This window comes from Juglans microcarpa x Juglans regia, chromosome 1D (assembly GCF_004785595.1).
Source record: "Juglans microcarpa x Juglans regia isolate MS1-56 chromosome 1D, Jm3101_v1.0, whole genome shotgun sequence".
Lineage (NCBI taxonomy): Eukaryota > Viridiplantae > Streptophyta > Magnoliopsida > Fagales > Juglandaceae > Juglans > Juglans microcarpa x Juglans regia.
The window spans coordinates 8,473,271-8,488,544 of NC_054594.1; the positions used below are offsets into that span (position 1 = coordinate 8,473,271).

Genomic DNA, 15,274 nt, shown 5'->3' on the forward strand with positions numbered 1-15,274 from the left:
ATTATACCTTGCTTTGGAGGAAAAAGAGAAGTATCAATAATAAATACCTCTCTCTTTTTAACTCGTATCAATTGAGAGAAATGCTTGGTTTGGTCTTATAATTTTTTTTTTTTTTTTTTAAATTGATGTGGTTTTATATGGTACATTAGATTATAAAGTATCTTTTGTTGTAAAGTAGATTTCACGTATCGCTTTAAGTCACGTAAGTGTGTAAACTTACTTTTGTAAGATTTTTATATGGACCTAGCACTTCAAGATCAAGGTCTTGCACTCCCTTTTAGATAATAATATTGGGTAGAATTTTCAAGGAATTGAGTAAGAAAGTGACCATTGGGTTGCTTTGCATATTAGTGAAAGTTGAGAAGAATTTTGATTAAAAATTCTTAGAGTTCTCAATTAAAGAAGCCAACGTTGACATAGAACAGTTCTAAAACATGTTCGTAGCTATAATATCTATATTAAAATTAAAATATAAATTTTCTCATAATGTTGTAGTTTTTATCATGTTTTATAAAAAGTTTTTTTTGTTTAATTTATTTATTTAAGAGTACCTTTTGTCATTATTATCTTCTAGGGAAATAATGTGATTGTGAGAAATACAAAGAAATAAATGAAAAGAAAAAGAATTAAACAACAAAATTTTTTAAGTAGATGTATAGAGTTTATTCAAATAGAAATACTTTAACCACGAATGAGTTTTATACAAACAAATTCACAAATTAATATAACAAATCATATGAAGTCACGTCACTTCTGAATTTATTTTTATAAAAGATTTATGTTTATTCAAATGTAGAGAATCGGTTATCACTATAGAGAATATTTTTTTTTATCCCAAAATGATAAATCCATTATGGTTGCTCTAAATGCGCGCGCTTCCTTCTCTATTTTCCTACGTGAAATTTCATCCAAAATTTATTGAAGATTTTATCATTTTTAAAAAAAAGAAATGATATTTATAGTAATAGAGTGTATAAATACTATACAATTCTTTTGAAAAAAATAAGTAAGGACGATGCTACAGCTCCCGTTGGGAGCTCCTGCTGGAGCTATAGCATATGTTTTCATGTGTTTTTTTTAAGTTATTTTTCATATAGATTTTTTTAATATTTTTTAAAAATAAAATAAATTTAGAACATCAATAAAAACACTTTCTTAATTAGAAAGTAAAAAAAAATTATTAAAAAAAATACTTCCTTAATCACGAAGTAAAATAAAAAATTATAATATTATAAAAAAAGTTTACAATATTATTTTTTTAATAATATTGTAAACTTTTTTTTTTATTTTTTAAAAATATTTAAAATTATTAAAAAAAATCTATATAAAAAATAACTTAAAAACACATGAAAACACATGTTAGAGCTCCAGCGGGAGCCCCTAGCAGGAGCTCTAACATTATTCAAATAAGTAAATATGAGATTTACATAAAAAAATAATTTTTTAAAATTTTATTATTTTTTTAAATAATTACGCGATGCTTATACAAATATACTTTATATAGAATTAATCATATTGAAAATTTCAACGAGAGACTTCTTTTCCTTGTAAATCCCTGTTAAAATTGGACCTCACGAACTCGAATGGCCATACCTATCAGCAACTTGATGACTTATTTTCAGACTTTTCAATGGAAGGAAGGAGAGTCTACCTAACAATAGGACTAGGCTATAAACTAAAGCAGCAAAGGTTGACTTTAATAATGGAATTACAGGTTTTCATTTCAGGTTAGGCATCCTTCCTTTTTGATATGGAACTCGGATCTTTCCAGGTAAATAACATGCTGCTGTAACCATCATTTATGTCAAACTCATATTTGCGATTTTCGTTAGAGTACAAATGCATTAACAAAATTAATTCTATAAATTGTTGTAATTTTTTTATCTGTTAGATCTATTTTATAATAAATATAATTTTATAATCTAAATCAATTTGTGAGATTGCATCGTATATTCCTCTTATGACTAGAATATTTTTCTTGCAGTTATGAATTACGCAAAGTCCTACACTCTTTTTATAAGAAGGGAATAAATATAAAATTTATATAAAAAAATTAATTTTTTATTAATAACCTCTAATTTTTTTTTAAATGAATATATTACCCAACTTATAATAACTGTAGGTAACATTTGTCAACTGGTCAAAAAAGACTTCCTTAAAAAGTTCCATCACGTGGGCTTGACTTTGATGCTTAATGAGAGCTAGATTCCACACGAGGCTTGACTTTGATGCTTAATTAGAGCCAGATTCCACACGAGTGCGTCATCATCATTTATATCCCTACTCCTATTATTTGTAGTCTCTTTGTTTTGTTCCGTTTTGTTTTATTTTATTTTATTTTAGTCTTTCTATTCTTGTTCTCATTTTGCAATAGAAGGTCCGCTGGCTCCAACATGAACTCTGACAAATTGTTGAAGATTTTGATTTTAATCTTTCTATTCTTCTTCTTATTTAGTAGTTCTTCCACAGAAATCTTAATACAAAACCAATCTATCAAAGACGGCCAAACTTTGATATCCAAAGAAAAGAACTTTTTCATTGGCTTCTTTAGCCCAGCCAACTCCAGCTATCGTTATCTTGGTATTTGGTTTGCCAAAGTGAAAGAACAAACTCTGGTGTGGGTTGCAAACAGGAATGATCCTTTCAATGATTCATCGGGAATTCTCTCAATCAACCAGGATGGAAACCTTATTCTCCATGATAGCTTTAACCATTCTCTCTGGTCTACAAATATTTCAGTTCAAGGGCAAGCCTCCACTACAGCTCAGCTCCTGGATTCAGGAAACTTAGTACTGGTCCAGGAAAACAACAAAAAGGTGTTATGGCAAAGCTTTGACTATCCTACAGACACTTTGCTGCCAAACATGTCGCTTGGTTTGAATCAGAGAACTGGGCTCAACAAATTCTTAACATCTTGGAAGTCCCGAGATGACCCCGGAACTGGGGACTGTATCTATAAGCTAAATCTTATTGAGGCACCACAGTTCTTCTTGTACAAGGGTTCGATTCCATATTGGCGGACTGGACCGTGGCCATGGAGGTTCTCTGCAATAAAATCCAATTTGACGGTCAATTACATCAACAATGGAGATGAGATATCTTACAAATACTTCTTCGATGACTCCACAATCATCACAAGAATAGTGCTAGACAACTCTGGATTGCTCCAGCAATTTGTATGGAATGATGGTGAACATCGATGGAAGGAGTTCTGGTCTGCACCCAAATATCGATGTGACAAGTATGGACAATGTGGTGCGTACAGTATTTGTAACCCAGACGATATTGATTTCGAATGTTCATGTCTCCCAGGGTATGAGCCAAAGTCTCCGAGGCAATGGTATCTTAGAGAAGGTTCTGAGTTGGGTTGTGTAAGAAAGAAGTCGGGTTTGTCTATGTGTGGGAATGGAGAAGGGTTTGTGAAGATGGAGCATGTGAAGGCTCCGTTTTCGCCTGTCGCAGGTCATATGTATTTGAATATGATGAGCTATGAAGTGTGCAAGCAAGCTTGCTTGAGGAATTGTTCTTGCACAGCTTTTACAAGCTTGAAAGATGAGAAAGAAACTAATTGCTTGCATTGGTATGGAGAGTTGATGGATATTAAAGTGCATTATGATGAGAGGGACCCAAGTGTATATGTTCGTGTGGATGCGGCAGATTTAGGTATGCTTCTTTCTTTCGCAAGAGAAATGTTGCTTTTCATCCTTAATTATGTTATAATTTATGCAAATTTTCATCCAAGTGGTCGACCTATAAAACCATTTAAGATGTGTCATATTAACTAGTATAATTAAGAACGATAAAATCAAGATGGAAAAAAGCAGCATTACTTTTCTTATTTTCTTCTTTTTCCTTTCAGCCAAGAATACAAGGAAGTTCGAAGATTTTCTTGGGAATAAGGGGAGGCTCGCTTTAGTAGTAATGTCCATTGTTGTGCCATTGTTGCCAGTAATTTTACTAGCCCATTTATGGCTAAGGAAGAAGAAGAAAATGAGAGGTAAATAAAGTTGGTTGCATGGTATTTGTTCACACACACACACACACACATAAACATATATGTATGTGTGTTCAAATAAGTCGAGACAAAAGTTCTCATATGTCAGGAGTCATTTAGATTAATTTTCCACATGATGAGAGTTCCTTAAATGCTCTATTAATTCCAATTTGTATTAAACAATTTCTCCCAATACGTTTTAGGACAGTGAAGAGAACATTGCACAATCAGTTATTAAATTTTACTGGTACCAAAGGCTCCTTGGAGGGAAATGAGCTCGAGAACAGCAATACAAACCCTGGTCAACTCATTTTCGATCTAAGCTGCATAGTTGCTGCCACAGACAATTTCTCTCCATCCAATAAACTTGGGCAAGGTGGTTTTGGCCCTGTTTTTAAGGTATATACAACTCTTGATTACTATCTTGTAAGTTTTTTTTGTATTTCAAGTTTCTTAATATTCTATAACAATGAGGGTGTGAAGGGGTTAAATGGAACTAAAGGAGCAGATTGACTAATCATGTCAGGGTCAATTACCTAATGGACAATACATAGCTGTAAAAAGGCTATCCAAGAATTCAGGACAAGGAATAGAAGAATTTAAAAATGAAGTTGAGTTGATCGCGAAACTGCAACATAGAAATCTTGTCAAAATGATTGGTTGTTGCATTCAGGGGGAAGAAAAGATGCTGATTTACGAGTACATGTCCAACAAAAGCTTGAACTTCTTTGTTTTTGGTATGTCTTGTTTCTAAAAATTTATTTCCTTCACACACACACACACACACATGTTCTTTTGTTGTCTATATACATAGAACCACATACAAATTATTATTGAAATCACCATTTTGAGTGTTCCTGCAACAAAATTGTTATAGATCCTATAAGAAGTTCCTCCCTGAATTGGAGCAAACGCTTTGAAATAATCATTGGGATCGCTCGTGGGATTTTGTATCTTCATCACGACTCGAGGTTGAGAATTATCCATAGGGATCTTAAAACAAGCAATATTCTACTTGATGATGAGATGAACCCCAAAATTTCAGATTTTGGTGTGGCTCGCATATTCAAGGCTGACCAAATTCAAGACAGGACAAACAGAGTTGTCGGAACATAGTGAGTATCATATGTAAATATATTCCCACACTTAAAACTGCACCAATTTTTAAGCACTAAGAAAATTTTAAGGTTGTCTTTTTATAGTGTTCACATGCAATGACTTAAGATTAATTTTGGCACAATTATTCTTGTGCAGTGGTTATATGTCACCAGAGTATGCAGTATTTGGAAAATTTTCGACAAAATCAGATGTCTTTAGTTTTGGTGTAATATTATTGGAGATCATAAGTGGCAAGAAGAATAGTGGTTCTTATATGAAGCACCATTCCCTAACTTTGATAGGGCAGGTAAGTAATTAAAAATAACAATATTTACCACTTATATCGTCAGATTTAGATCCCTTCTTATTAAAACTCAAAGTTTTCAAGAACGAGAGAGATATACATGTAAAATAAGTCTTACAACATTTATTATTGTCCGAGTGAATTTTTTGGACAATATTATATACTCGACAAATGTTGTAGGGTCTACTTTGGATTTTATCTCTCTCTCTCTCTCTCAGTATTCTTGATCCTAGAGTTTGTAGGGGATCTAAATCCTTTATACTTCAACTTTTTATTCATAATGCTACGAACCACACAGGTCTGGGAATTATGGACAGAAGATAGAGCCTTGGACATAGTTGATTCATCGATAAATGAGTCATATGTTGCCCATGAAGTCTTAAGAAGCATTCAAATTGGGCTGTTATGTGTGCAAGAAGATGTTAGAGATCGACCAGATATGTTGGAAGTTCTGCTTATGCTCTACTCTGATGCAACCACTCTTCCTTCTCCCAAACAACCTGCTTTCATTTTCAGAACAACTTCCAATGATTTAAAATCAGTTGCAGAAGGACCTTGTTCTATAAATGGGGTGACATTAACCAACGTTGAAGCTCGCTAATTAGTTAGGTGGTTGTATTCAAATTGTTTCATTAACAATTTTTAAGACTAGTACTTGACATTTTTACTCGTTTTTGGTGTTAAAGAAAGACTTCACTATTTTTTTCTATTTTCTTTTTCTCAGTTTGCTAATATTGCAGATATTGTTATTTGTATTATACTATGACTGAATAGATGAGGTGTTAATATTTTATAGGTTGAAGAACTTTGACTTTGTTGTCCATTAAAAGAGTCAATTAATTGACTTTGTCGTCCCCGAAACTTGACACCTCTAACATTACACCCCACAACTATCGGCAAACAATCATCCCATGTACATGAACTTGACCTAAGTTATTGTCTTCTTCCTTAAATAAAATTTGCTATACACTTGTTTATTCTTGGTGTGATCATCATCCATCATGATATTCTTCCCCCCTATAGCTAGGGGCCGGCTAGAATTTGACATTTGTGTCTTTATTTTGTAAGCATCTTGGAAACTTGGAGGCATGCATGCATCCATCCATCCAAGTCGACCACTATCTCATCTTTCTTGGTTTTGTCAAATTTGTAGAAACTTATATAGTCTTTGTTAATCATTGATGTGAAATGTTGAAGTTATCTCCTGGGCATTAATATTCACCAGGCAGATCATGCAGCTTGACATCCCTAATTAACCCAAATCACAATTCATGACTATATATATATAGAGTAAAATAAAAATATCAGCTGATACATTAATTGTTAAAACAAAATGAAATATCCATGATCATTTAATTAATACCCTTCTCAAGAAAATAAGAAATATATATCATTACCAACTTTATCAGAAAAATATAAAAACATCAATTAAATATTATTATACCTAATTAATCAGCAAAATAAGATGATAATTCATATCTTGTTCAAAATAAAATATATACAATATCATCAATTAATAACTTTCTTGTGTTTACGTGTTCAGGAGGCCTAGATCATGGGCTGATATAATTAAATTTTTTACACAACACAAAAATACAGTGAATATATAATAAGATATGGTTAAACTTATAAATTTCATACAAGACAAGCCAATTTGATACGAATTCGAATGACTCGATTATTTATCGAATCATTTTCAGATCAACGTCATGTGAAGCTTGCAGTTTGACCATTCACTGAATCGTTTAATTATTTGGTACATCATTTCTTATAATACACAATTTTGTTTAGTATAGTGTCATAATACTCCTAGTAAAGATCACCTTCAAACAGCGACAAAGCCAGGATTATTATAATTTTGGAGCGATCAAGTAGTATTTTATGTTGGAATAAATAGTACTTGGATTGGAATTTTTTTAGAAACGCTACTAACAAATTAAATGATGATTAATAAAAAAAAATGATCATTAAAGAGCAAGAAATAAAAAAAATAAATTCAAAACCTAAGTAAAATAGGCATTTCACAAAAATGATAACAACAAAAAAGTTTATATAATGTCTTCATTTAATAGTGTATACATAAATTAAGTTTAGCAAACATAAAAATTAAAATTATGATTTAAATCTTTACAAGATCTTTAGAGAATATTAATTATGATGACTACAAATAAAAATACTTTATTTATCTTCTCCTCTGTTTTAAATATGTTTAAATTTAAATTAAATATTATTTTTCTAATAAATCTCCCTAGCTAAGAAATAAAATTTTATATAACAAAATATTATATGAAATAAAAAATAATATACCTAAATATTAGGTTTTAATAATAACTACATCGATGAAGGCTTCAAGACCTGATCATGTATATATGCTTTCTTTCATTTTTGAGTTTTTGTAAAATTTTATTGTTTCTCTTGTTTTAAATAATATTTAAGTGGTGAAAAACTAGCACTTAATTTATACATATGTTTATATATAAAAGCACTTCCTAAATTAATTTCCAAAGTATTAATAATATTTACACCTTTTGCTTATCTTTGAGAGTTGAAAAGAATACATATAATTAATTATTTACACCTTTTTTGTTCTCAAAGAAGCAACGTTGTCACGCCAAAGCGCTAAAAGACATCCGGATCAAATGGGGATAGGATAAAGTAAGAGCAAGGTGTGTGCATGGTTTGATGGTGTGATATGAACCTATGGGAATAAAATCTCTTGAACCCACAATCAATTTAAAAACTCACTCAAGAAGGCCAAAATCAAGCCAATGAAAAATTTAGATCCGTTGAGAAACTCGTTTTAAGAACCTAGATTATATGAAAATCTAGACCCATTTAAGAACCTGTCGCAAGAGCCTAAATTATAAGGAAGAACGTCACAAATATTGTGATTTATCTTTGATAAGTTCAAAAGTTCATTCAAGAACAAGATGAGATAAACCTAACTCACAATGAAAAAATTCATCAAATTTCATAAACTGATGAGTAGTGTTGTGGCTACAGTAACTTATATATTCCTTCACCTAAACAAAATAAACCCTATGCCAAAATAAGGCCCCCTTGTTCCCAAAATACCCTTAGGCGAAATCCAAGGCCTTCCCAAAAGAAACCCTAGCTGAAAATTAAAACAATCCCTAGTTCATTAAACCCTAGTTCATAAAATATAAAATATATGTGGGTCAAGTATCTTCAAGCCCAATCATTCTAAACTAATAAAATAAATCATTTAAATGATTTAAAAAAATTGAAAGTTTTCAATAACAATAGGCATAAACAATAACTCTAAGTCATGTCTTTCACAGTTTGTATCAACTGGATCAAAACTGATTCTTATTTTTTAAAGCCCATCTTGTGTGTTGGGCTCTTACTAGCTTCATCCTATATGGATTGCACTAATCTTTGCATTGCTTCCTTGATCTTCTTAACTCTTGATATTGTAATTAGCTCATCTGGAACTTGCAAATGATCTTTAAGACTAGGTCTATGTTGGTGCCCATCATTCCCCCTCTCCTCAAAAGGATCCGACCTTGAATCTTCACCTACATCAAAAGGAGAAAGGCCATAAACATGGAAAGTAGCAGACACGTTATACTTACCTGGAAGATCTACTTTATATGCATTGTCATTAATTTTCTCAAGAATTTTGAATGGTTCATCCCCTCGAGGATGCAACTTAATCTGTCTATGGGTTGAGAATCTTTCTTTACACATGTGAACCCAAACCCAATCTCCTGGTTCAAAGATGACCCGTCTACGCCCTTTATTGGCTTGTGAAGCAAACCTCTCATTCTTTTGGGCAATTTGAAACCGTACCCCCTCATGAAGTGACTTCACTAACTCCGTCTTCTTTTGTCGTCAAGCTACTCCTGCCATCAATAGGTAAAGGCATCAAATCTAAAGGGGTAATTGGATTCAAACCATAAACAATTTCAAAAGAAGAACATGAAGTAGTTGTATGCATGATCCTATTATATGCAAACTTTATAAATGGCAAACAATCCTCCTAATTTTTTAAATTCTTATGAACAACAGTGCATAAAAACTGAGTTAAAGTCTTATTAACTACTTCAGTCTGACCGTCAGTCTGTGGATGACAAGTAGTGGAAAATAAGAGCTTAGTACCCAATTTTCCCCACAACACCTTCCAAAAGTAGCTAAGAAATTTAACATTCCTATCAGAAACAATATTCCTAGGCACACCATGGAGTCGTACTATCTCCCTAAAAAATAAGTCAGCTATGTTTGTGGCATCATCTGTTCTATGGCATGGAATGAAATGTATCATCTTACTAAATCTATCCACAATCACAAAAATAGAATCTCTACTCCTTTTTGTCCTAGGCAACCCTAAAACAAAGTACATAGATATGTCTACCCATGGCTCACTAGGAATGGGCAAGGGTGTATACAACCCATTAGATTTGGCCTTTCTACATGTAATACATTTGCCACAAATGCAATTGACGTTTCTCTTCATTTTAGGCCAAAAGAAATGCTCATGCAAAATGTCTAAAGTTTTCTTGACACCAAAATGTCCCATTAATCTCCCACCATGTGCCTCACGCACCAATAACTCACGTATAGAATAACTTGGCACATAAAATTTGTTTTCTTTAAACAAATAACTATCATGCTTGTAAAACTTACTAAATGTTGCCTTATCACATGCCATATATACATTAGAAAAGTCAGCGTCATCGGCATACATGTCTTTCACATATTCAAACCCAAGCATTTCAATACTCAAAGAAGTAAGAAAGACATACCTCCGAGATAACGCATCAAAAATAATGTTCTCCTTACCTTGCTTGTAACGGATGACATATGGAAAGGTCTCAATGTATTCCTTCCATCTAGCATGCCTTTTATTCAACTTATCTTGAAGCTTGAGATGCTTCAATGATTCATGATCGGTGTGGACCACAAATTCCCTAGGTCACAGGTAGTGCTACCAAGTCTCTAAAGCATGAATAAGAGCATAAATCTCTTTGTCATAAGTATGGTACTTTAGGGACACCCCACTTAGCTTTTCACTGAAGAAGGTTATAGGCCGCCTATCCTATATCAAAACGGCTCTAATCCCTATTCCTGAGGTATCACATTCAATCTTAAAAGTTTTGTTAAAGTCAAGTAATGCTAACATAGGTGCAGAGGACAACCTTTATTTAATAGTAGTAAAAGCATTCTCTTGATCAGCCCCCCAATGAAACCCAACATTCTTTTTAATTACTTCAGTGAGTGATGCAGCAGTGGTGTTAAATTCTTTAACAAAACATCGATAAAAGCTAGCTAAGCCATGAAAGCTTTTTACTTTAGTGAGCTTTTAGGCATTGGCCATTCCTTGATGGCCTTGACTTTTTCTTCGTCCACCTCAATACCTTTTGTACTAACAACATAACCAAGATAAACAACTTTTTCCATGCAAAAGGTATATTTCTTAAAATTAGTATACAATTTTTCATATTTCAACACATCATACACATATCACAAATACTCAATATGTTCATTTAAGTCCTTGTTATACACTAGGATATCATCAAAGTACACAACCACAAACTTGCCTATGAACACACATAGGAAATGGTTCATTAATCTCATGAAAGTATTAGGCGCATTTGTAAGTCCAAATGACATAACCAACCATTTGTAAAGCCCATAATTTGTCTTAAAAGTAGTTTTCCATTCATCACTATTTTTCATTCTAATTTGATGGTACTCACTTTTAAGATCAATTTTACTAAAAATACATGAGCCATGCAATTCATCAAGCGTATCATCTAATCTAGGAATGAGATGACGATACTTTATTGTGATATTGTTTACCACCCTACAATCAACACACATCTTCCTCGTCCCATCCTTCTTTTGGCACTAATAGCACTGGTACTGCACATGGGCTCATGCTCTCCCTCACGTACCCCTTGCTCATCAAATCCTCAACTTACCTTTGAAGCTCCTTTGTCTCCTCTAGATTACTCCTATAAGTTGGTCGTTTGGAACAGCAGCTTTGGGTACAAAATCAATCTGATGCTCAATGCCTTTAATGGGTGGCAGCTCATTTGGCATCTCTTTTAGAAATACATCCTCAAACTCCTACAACAAAGAAACAATCAAATTAGGAAGAGACATGTTAGTTTCATTAAGACTAAGATAAGACTCTTTATAGACAAGAAAAATCATAGTGCGTTCTGCTAAGAAAGCCCTCTTAACCTCACTCTCTTTTGCATATAAACTCACTTTTGTCTTTCCTTTTCCTCCGTAGGCTCTCTTTCTTTTTTCTCTTGTTGCCCCACTGTTTTTTCTTTACTCTCAACCACCGCTCTATTTTCTCTTTCACTCTTTCCTTTCTGCTCATTTTCACTCTTACTCTTTATTTTTTTGCTGAATCTCTTTTTCACTGTTTCTTTTTTGATCAGTCTCATTTTTACTCTTTCTTTGTTGTGCAACCTCACTTTTCAGATTCAATTGGTCCTCATAGACCTGTCTTGCAGTTAAAGAAGCCAGTTTGATTATTTTAACCTCCTTTACAAAGCTATACATATTTTTGAACCCATCGTGGGTCAAAGCTGTACAAAGATATAAATAAAGTCAGTTGCATGGAATTTGTTCACACACACGCGCACACACTGTGTGTTTGTGTGAGTGCGCGCACGCGCGTGCGCATGTGTTCCAATAAGTCGAGACAAAAGTTCTCATATGTCAGGAGTCATTTAGATTAGTTTTCCAGATGATGAAAGTTCCTTAAATGCTCTATTACTTCCAATTTGTATTAAACAATCTCTCCCAATACGTTTTAGGATAGTGAAGAGAAAATTGCACAATCAATCATTAAATTTTATTGGTACGAAAGCCTCGTTAGAGGGAAATGAGCTCGAGGACAAAAATACAAAACCTGGTCAGCCCATTTTTTATCTAAGCTTCGTAGTTGGTACCACACACAATTTCTCTTCAGCCAATAAACTTGGAGGTGGTTTTGGCCCTGTTTTTAAGGTATATACGGTGACAATTCATGATTGCTATCTTGCACCTTTTTTTTTTTTTTATATTTCAAGTTCCTTAATATTATATAACAATGAGGCCGTGAAAGGGTTAAATGGAATTGAAGGAGCGGATTGACTAATCATGTCAGGGTCAATTACTTAATGGACAACACATAGCTGTAAAAAGGCTATCCAAGAGTTCAAGAAAATGAATAGAAGCATTCAAAAATGAAGTTAAGTTGATTGCAAAACTTCAACATAGAAATCTTGTCAAAATGATAGGTTGTTGCATTTAGGGGGAAGAAAAGATGCTGATTTACGAGTACATGTCCAACAAAAACTTGAACTTCTTTATTTTTGGTATGTCTTGTTTATAAAAATTTATTCCCTTCACACACACACACACACACACACACACACACACACACACACATTCTGTTATTTTCTATATACATAGAACCACATACAAATCACTATTGAAATCACCATTCTGAGTGTTCCTGCAACAAAATTGTTATAGATCCTACAAGAAGCTCATCCTTGAATTGGAGCAAACACTTTGAAATAATCATTGGGATCGCTCGTGGGATTTTGTATCTTCATCACGACTCGAGGTTGAGAATTATTCATAGAGATCTTAAAACAAGCAATATTCTACTTGATGATGAGATGAACTCCAAAATTTCAAATTTCGGCTTGGCTCGCATATTCAAAGGGGACCAAATTCAAGATAGGACAGATAGAGTTGTCGAAACATAGTGAGCATCATATGCAAACATATTCCCACACTTAAAACTACACCAATTTTAAGTAGTAAGAAAATTTTAAGGTTTTTATACTGTCCACATGCAATGATGTTAAGATTAACTTTGACACAATTCTTGTGCAATGGTTATATCTCACCAGAGTATGCAGTATTTGGAAGATTTTTGATAAAATCAGATGTCTTTAGTTTTGGTGTAATATTATCGGAGATCATAAGTGTCAAAAAGAATAGTGGTTCTTATTTCGAGCACCCTCTCCTAAATTTGATAAGGCATGTAAGTAACTAAAAATAACAATATTTACCACTTATATCCTCAGATTTAGATCCCTTTGCATTCTTATTCAAACTCAAAGTCTTCAAGCATGTGAGAGATATACACGTAAAATAAGTCTTACAACATTTATTATTGTCTGAGTGAATTTTTTAGACAATGTTATATACTCGACAAATGTTGTAGGGTCTGCTTTGGATTTTAGCTCTCTCTCTTAGTACTCTTGATCCTAGAGTTTATAGGGGATCTAAATCCTTTATAATACAACCTTTTATTCATAATGCTACGAACCACACATGTTTGGGAACTATGGAAAGAAGATAGAGCCTTGGACATAGTTGATTCATCAATAAATGAGTCATATGTTCCCCATGAAGTCTTGGGAAGCATTCAAATTGGGTTGTTATGTGTGCAAGAAGATGTTAGAGATCGGAAATTTGTTGGAAGTTCTGCCTATGTTGGGTACTGATGCAACCACTCTTCCTTCTCCCAAACAACCTGCTTTCATTTTCAGAACAGCTTCCAATGATTTAAAATCAGTTGTAGAAGGACCTTGTTCTATAAATGAGGTGACATTAACCAATGTCAAACCTCACTAATTAATTAGGTGGCTGCATTCAAATTGTTTCATTAACAATTTTTAGGACTAGTACTTGGCATTTTTACAGTTTTTGGTGCTAATGAAAAACTTCACTATTTTCTCTTTTATGTTTTCTTTTTCTTAGTTTGCTAATACTGCAGATATTGTTACTTATATTCTGCTATGACTAAATAGATGAGGTGTTGATGTTTTATAGGTTGAAGAAGATTGACTTTGTTGTCCATCGAAAGATTCAATTAATTGACTTTGTTGTCCCCCAAACTTGTCGCCTCTAACATTACACCCCACAGCCATTGGCAAACAATCATCCCATGTACACGAACTTGACATACATTATTGTCTTCTTCCTTGAATAAAATTTGCTATAAACTTGTGAAAGGCAGGAGTTATTATCCCACCTGACTTGATTCAACAAGGAGTCAAGGAGTGCATGACCACTGACGATCAAGACGAGAAAATAACCTTGGCAGCGCTTTTAGAAAGGGTCTGGCCACGATCCCAATTTATGGCTGAACTGGCGAGAAAGACTCTCGTAGCGCTTCGGGAGTTCATGGATCAGGTTGACAACTTCATCAACGCAATGAACACCCTTTAGGCCCTGACGGAATCGAGAAAGGAGTTAGAGTGAGCAGAGAGGAAAGAGACGGCCCTGGGTAAGACTAAGGCCCACGAGAAATAAAAAAAGAGTTACCAAGATAAGAGGAGGGAGGAAGCCTCGACGAGGGGACCAAGACCTCAGTTCAACTAGCCTACATTCACTATCCACGAGGCTGACACCTCCACCACCCGCGAAAAGGATGGTCAGAGTATTGCATGCCACTATTGCACATACCACTGGTCCACCTCCCATAACATCGATGATTGCTTCTCCCCGCAAGGGAGAAGTGAACATGTGGAGCGGACGAGGCAATGCTATCCCCAGGCTCGAAGACTGGAGCAAGAAAGAAGGGAAGGTAGAGGGAAATGAGCATGGACCGAGTCGACTGGCGCAAAAGGAAAGACAGTCCCCAGCAAAGACCACCAGCGTGGGGGCCATAGCCAGGTCGTCCCCGTTCGCCACCATGAGGGGGACCCCCACTCGGAGAAATCTGAACCATAGTGGAAGGATTCGTAGGAGGATTCACGGGTGGGGGTGTTTCCTCTTCAAGCAAAAAAGCACACATCAAACGGGTTCGGTGCACGAGGTATACTTGGTCGAGTACCATCTTGCCAAGCATCAAAAGGGCGAGCCTACCCCAATCTTCTCCTTCACGAAGGCCG

General features: G+C 34.2%; 2 protein-coding genes across 2 annotated transcripts; both read left to right on the forward strand.

Moving 5' to 3' along the window:
- The first annotated feature begins 2,315 nt into the window (after nt 1-2,315).
- Nucleotides 2,316-6,198, forward strand: LOC121235136 (G-type lectin S-receptor-like serine/threonine-protein kinase At1g11410). The gene is made up of 7 exons (XM_041131398.1): nt 2,316-3,663; nt 3,860-3,997; nt 4,203-4,393; nt 4,521-4,731; nt 4,872-5,109; nt 5,249-5,399; nt 5,695-6,198. The coding sequence occupies exons 1-7, from the start codon at nt 2,394-2,396 to the stop codon at nt 5,995-5,997; spliced, it is 2,502 nt and encodes an 833-aa protein (XP_040987332.1). The 5' UTR covers nt 2,316-2,393; the 3' UTR covers nt 5,998-6,198.
- Nucleotides 6,199-12,553: 6,355 nt separating this feature from the next.
- Nucleotides 12,554-14,609, forward strand: LOC121260072 (cysteine-rich receptor-like protein kinase 15). Its single transcript, XM_041161950.1, has 6 exons — nt 12,554-12,736; nt 12,897-13,133; nt 13,265-13,414; nt 13,710-13,875; nt 14,211-14,262; nt 14,394-14,609. The coding sequence occupies exons 1-6, from the start codon at nt 12,685-12,687 to the stop codon at nt 14,607-14,609; spliced, it is 873 nt and encodes a 290-aa protein (XP_041017884.1). The 5' UTR covers nt 12,554-12,684.
- Nucleotides 14,610-15,274: the final 665 nt, after the last annotated feature.

Excerpts from the sequence above, each read along its gene's own strand:
- LOC121235136 (XM_041131398.1), top strand. The coding sequence starts at position 2,394 with ATGAACTCTGACAAATTGTTGAAGATTTTGATTTTAATCTTTCTATTC. Across the intron at positions 3,664-3,859 it reads TGTGGATGCGGCAGATTTAG|CCAAGAATACAAGGAAGTTC; the intron begins GTATGCTTCTTT and ends TTTTCCTTTCAG. Across the intron at positions 5,400-5,694 it reads CCCTAACTTTGATAGGGCAG|GTCTGGGAATTATGGACAGA; the intron begins GTAAGTAATTAA and ends CGAACCACACAG.
- LOC121260072 (XM_041161950.1), top strand. The coding sequence starts at position 12,685 with ATGCTGATTTACGAGTACATGTCCAACAAAAACTTGAACTTCTTTATT. Across the intron at positions 13,134-13,264 it reads AGATAGAGTTGTCGAAACAT|ATGGTTATATCTCACCAGAG; the intron begins AGTGAGCATCAT and ends AATTCTTGTGCA. Across the intron at positions 13,876-14,210 it reads GGAAGTTCTGCCTATGTTGG|GTTGAAGAAGATTGACTTTG; the intron begins GTACTGATGCAA and ends GATGTTTTATAG.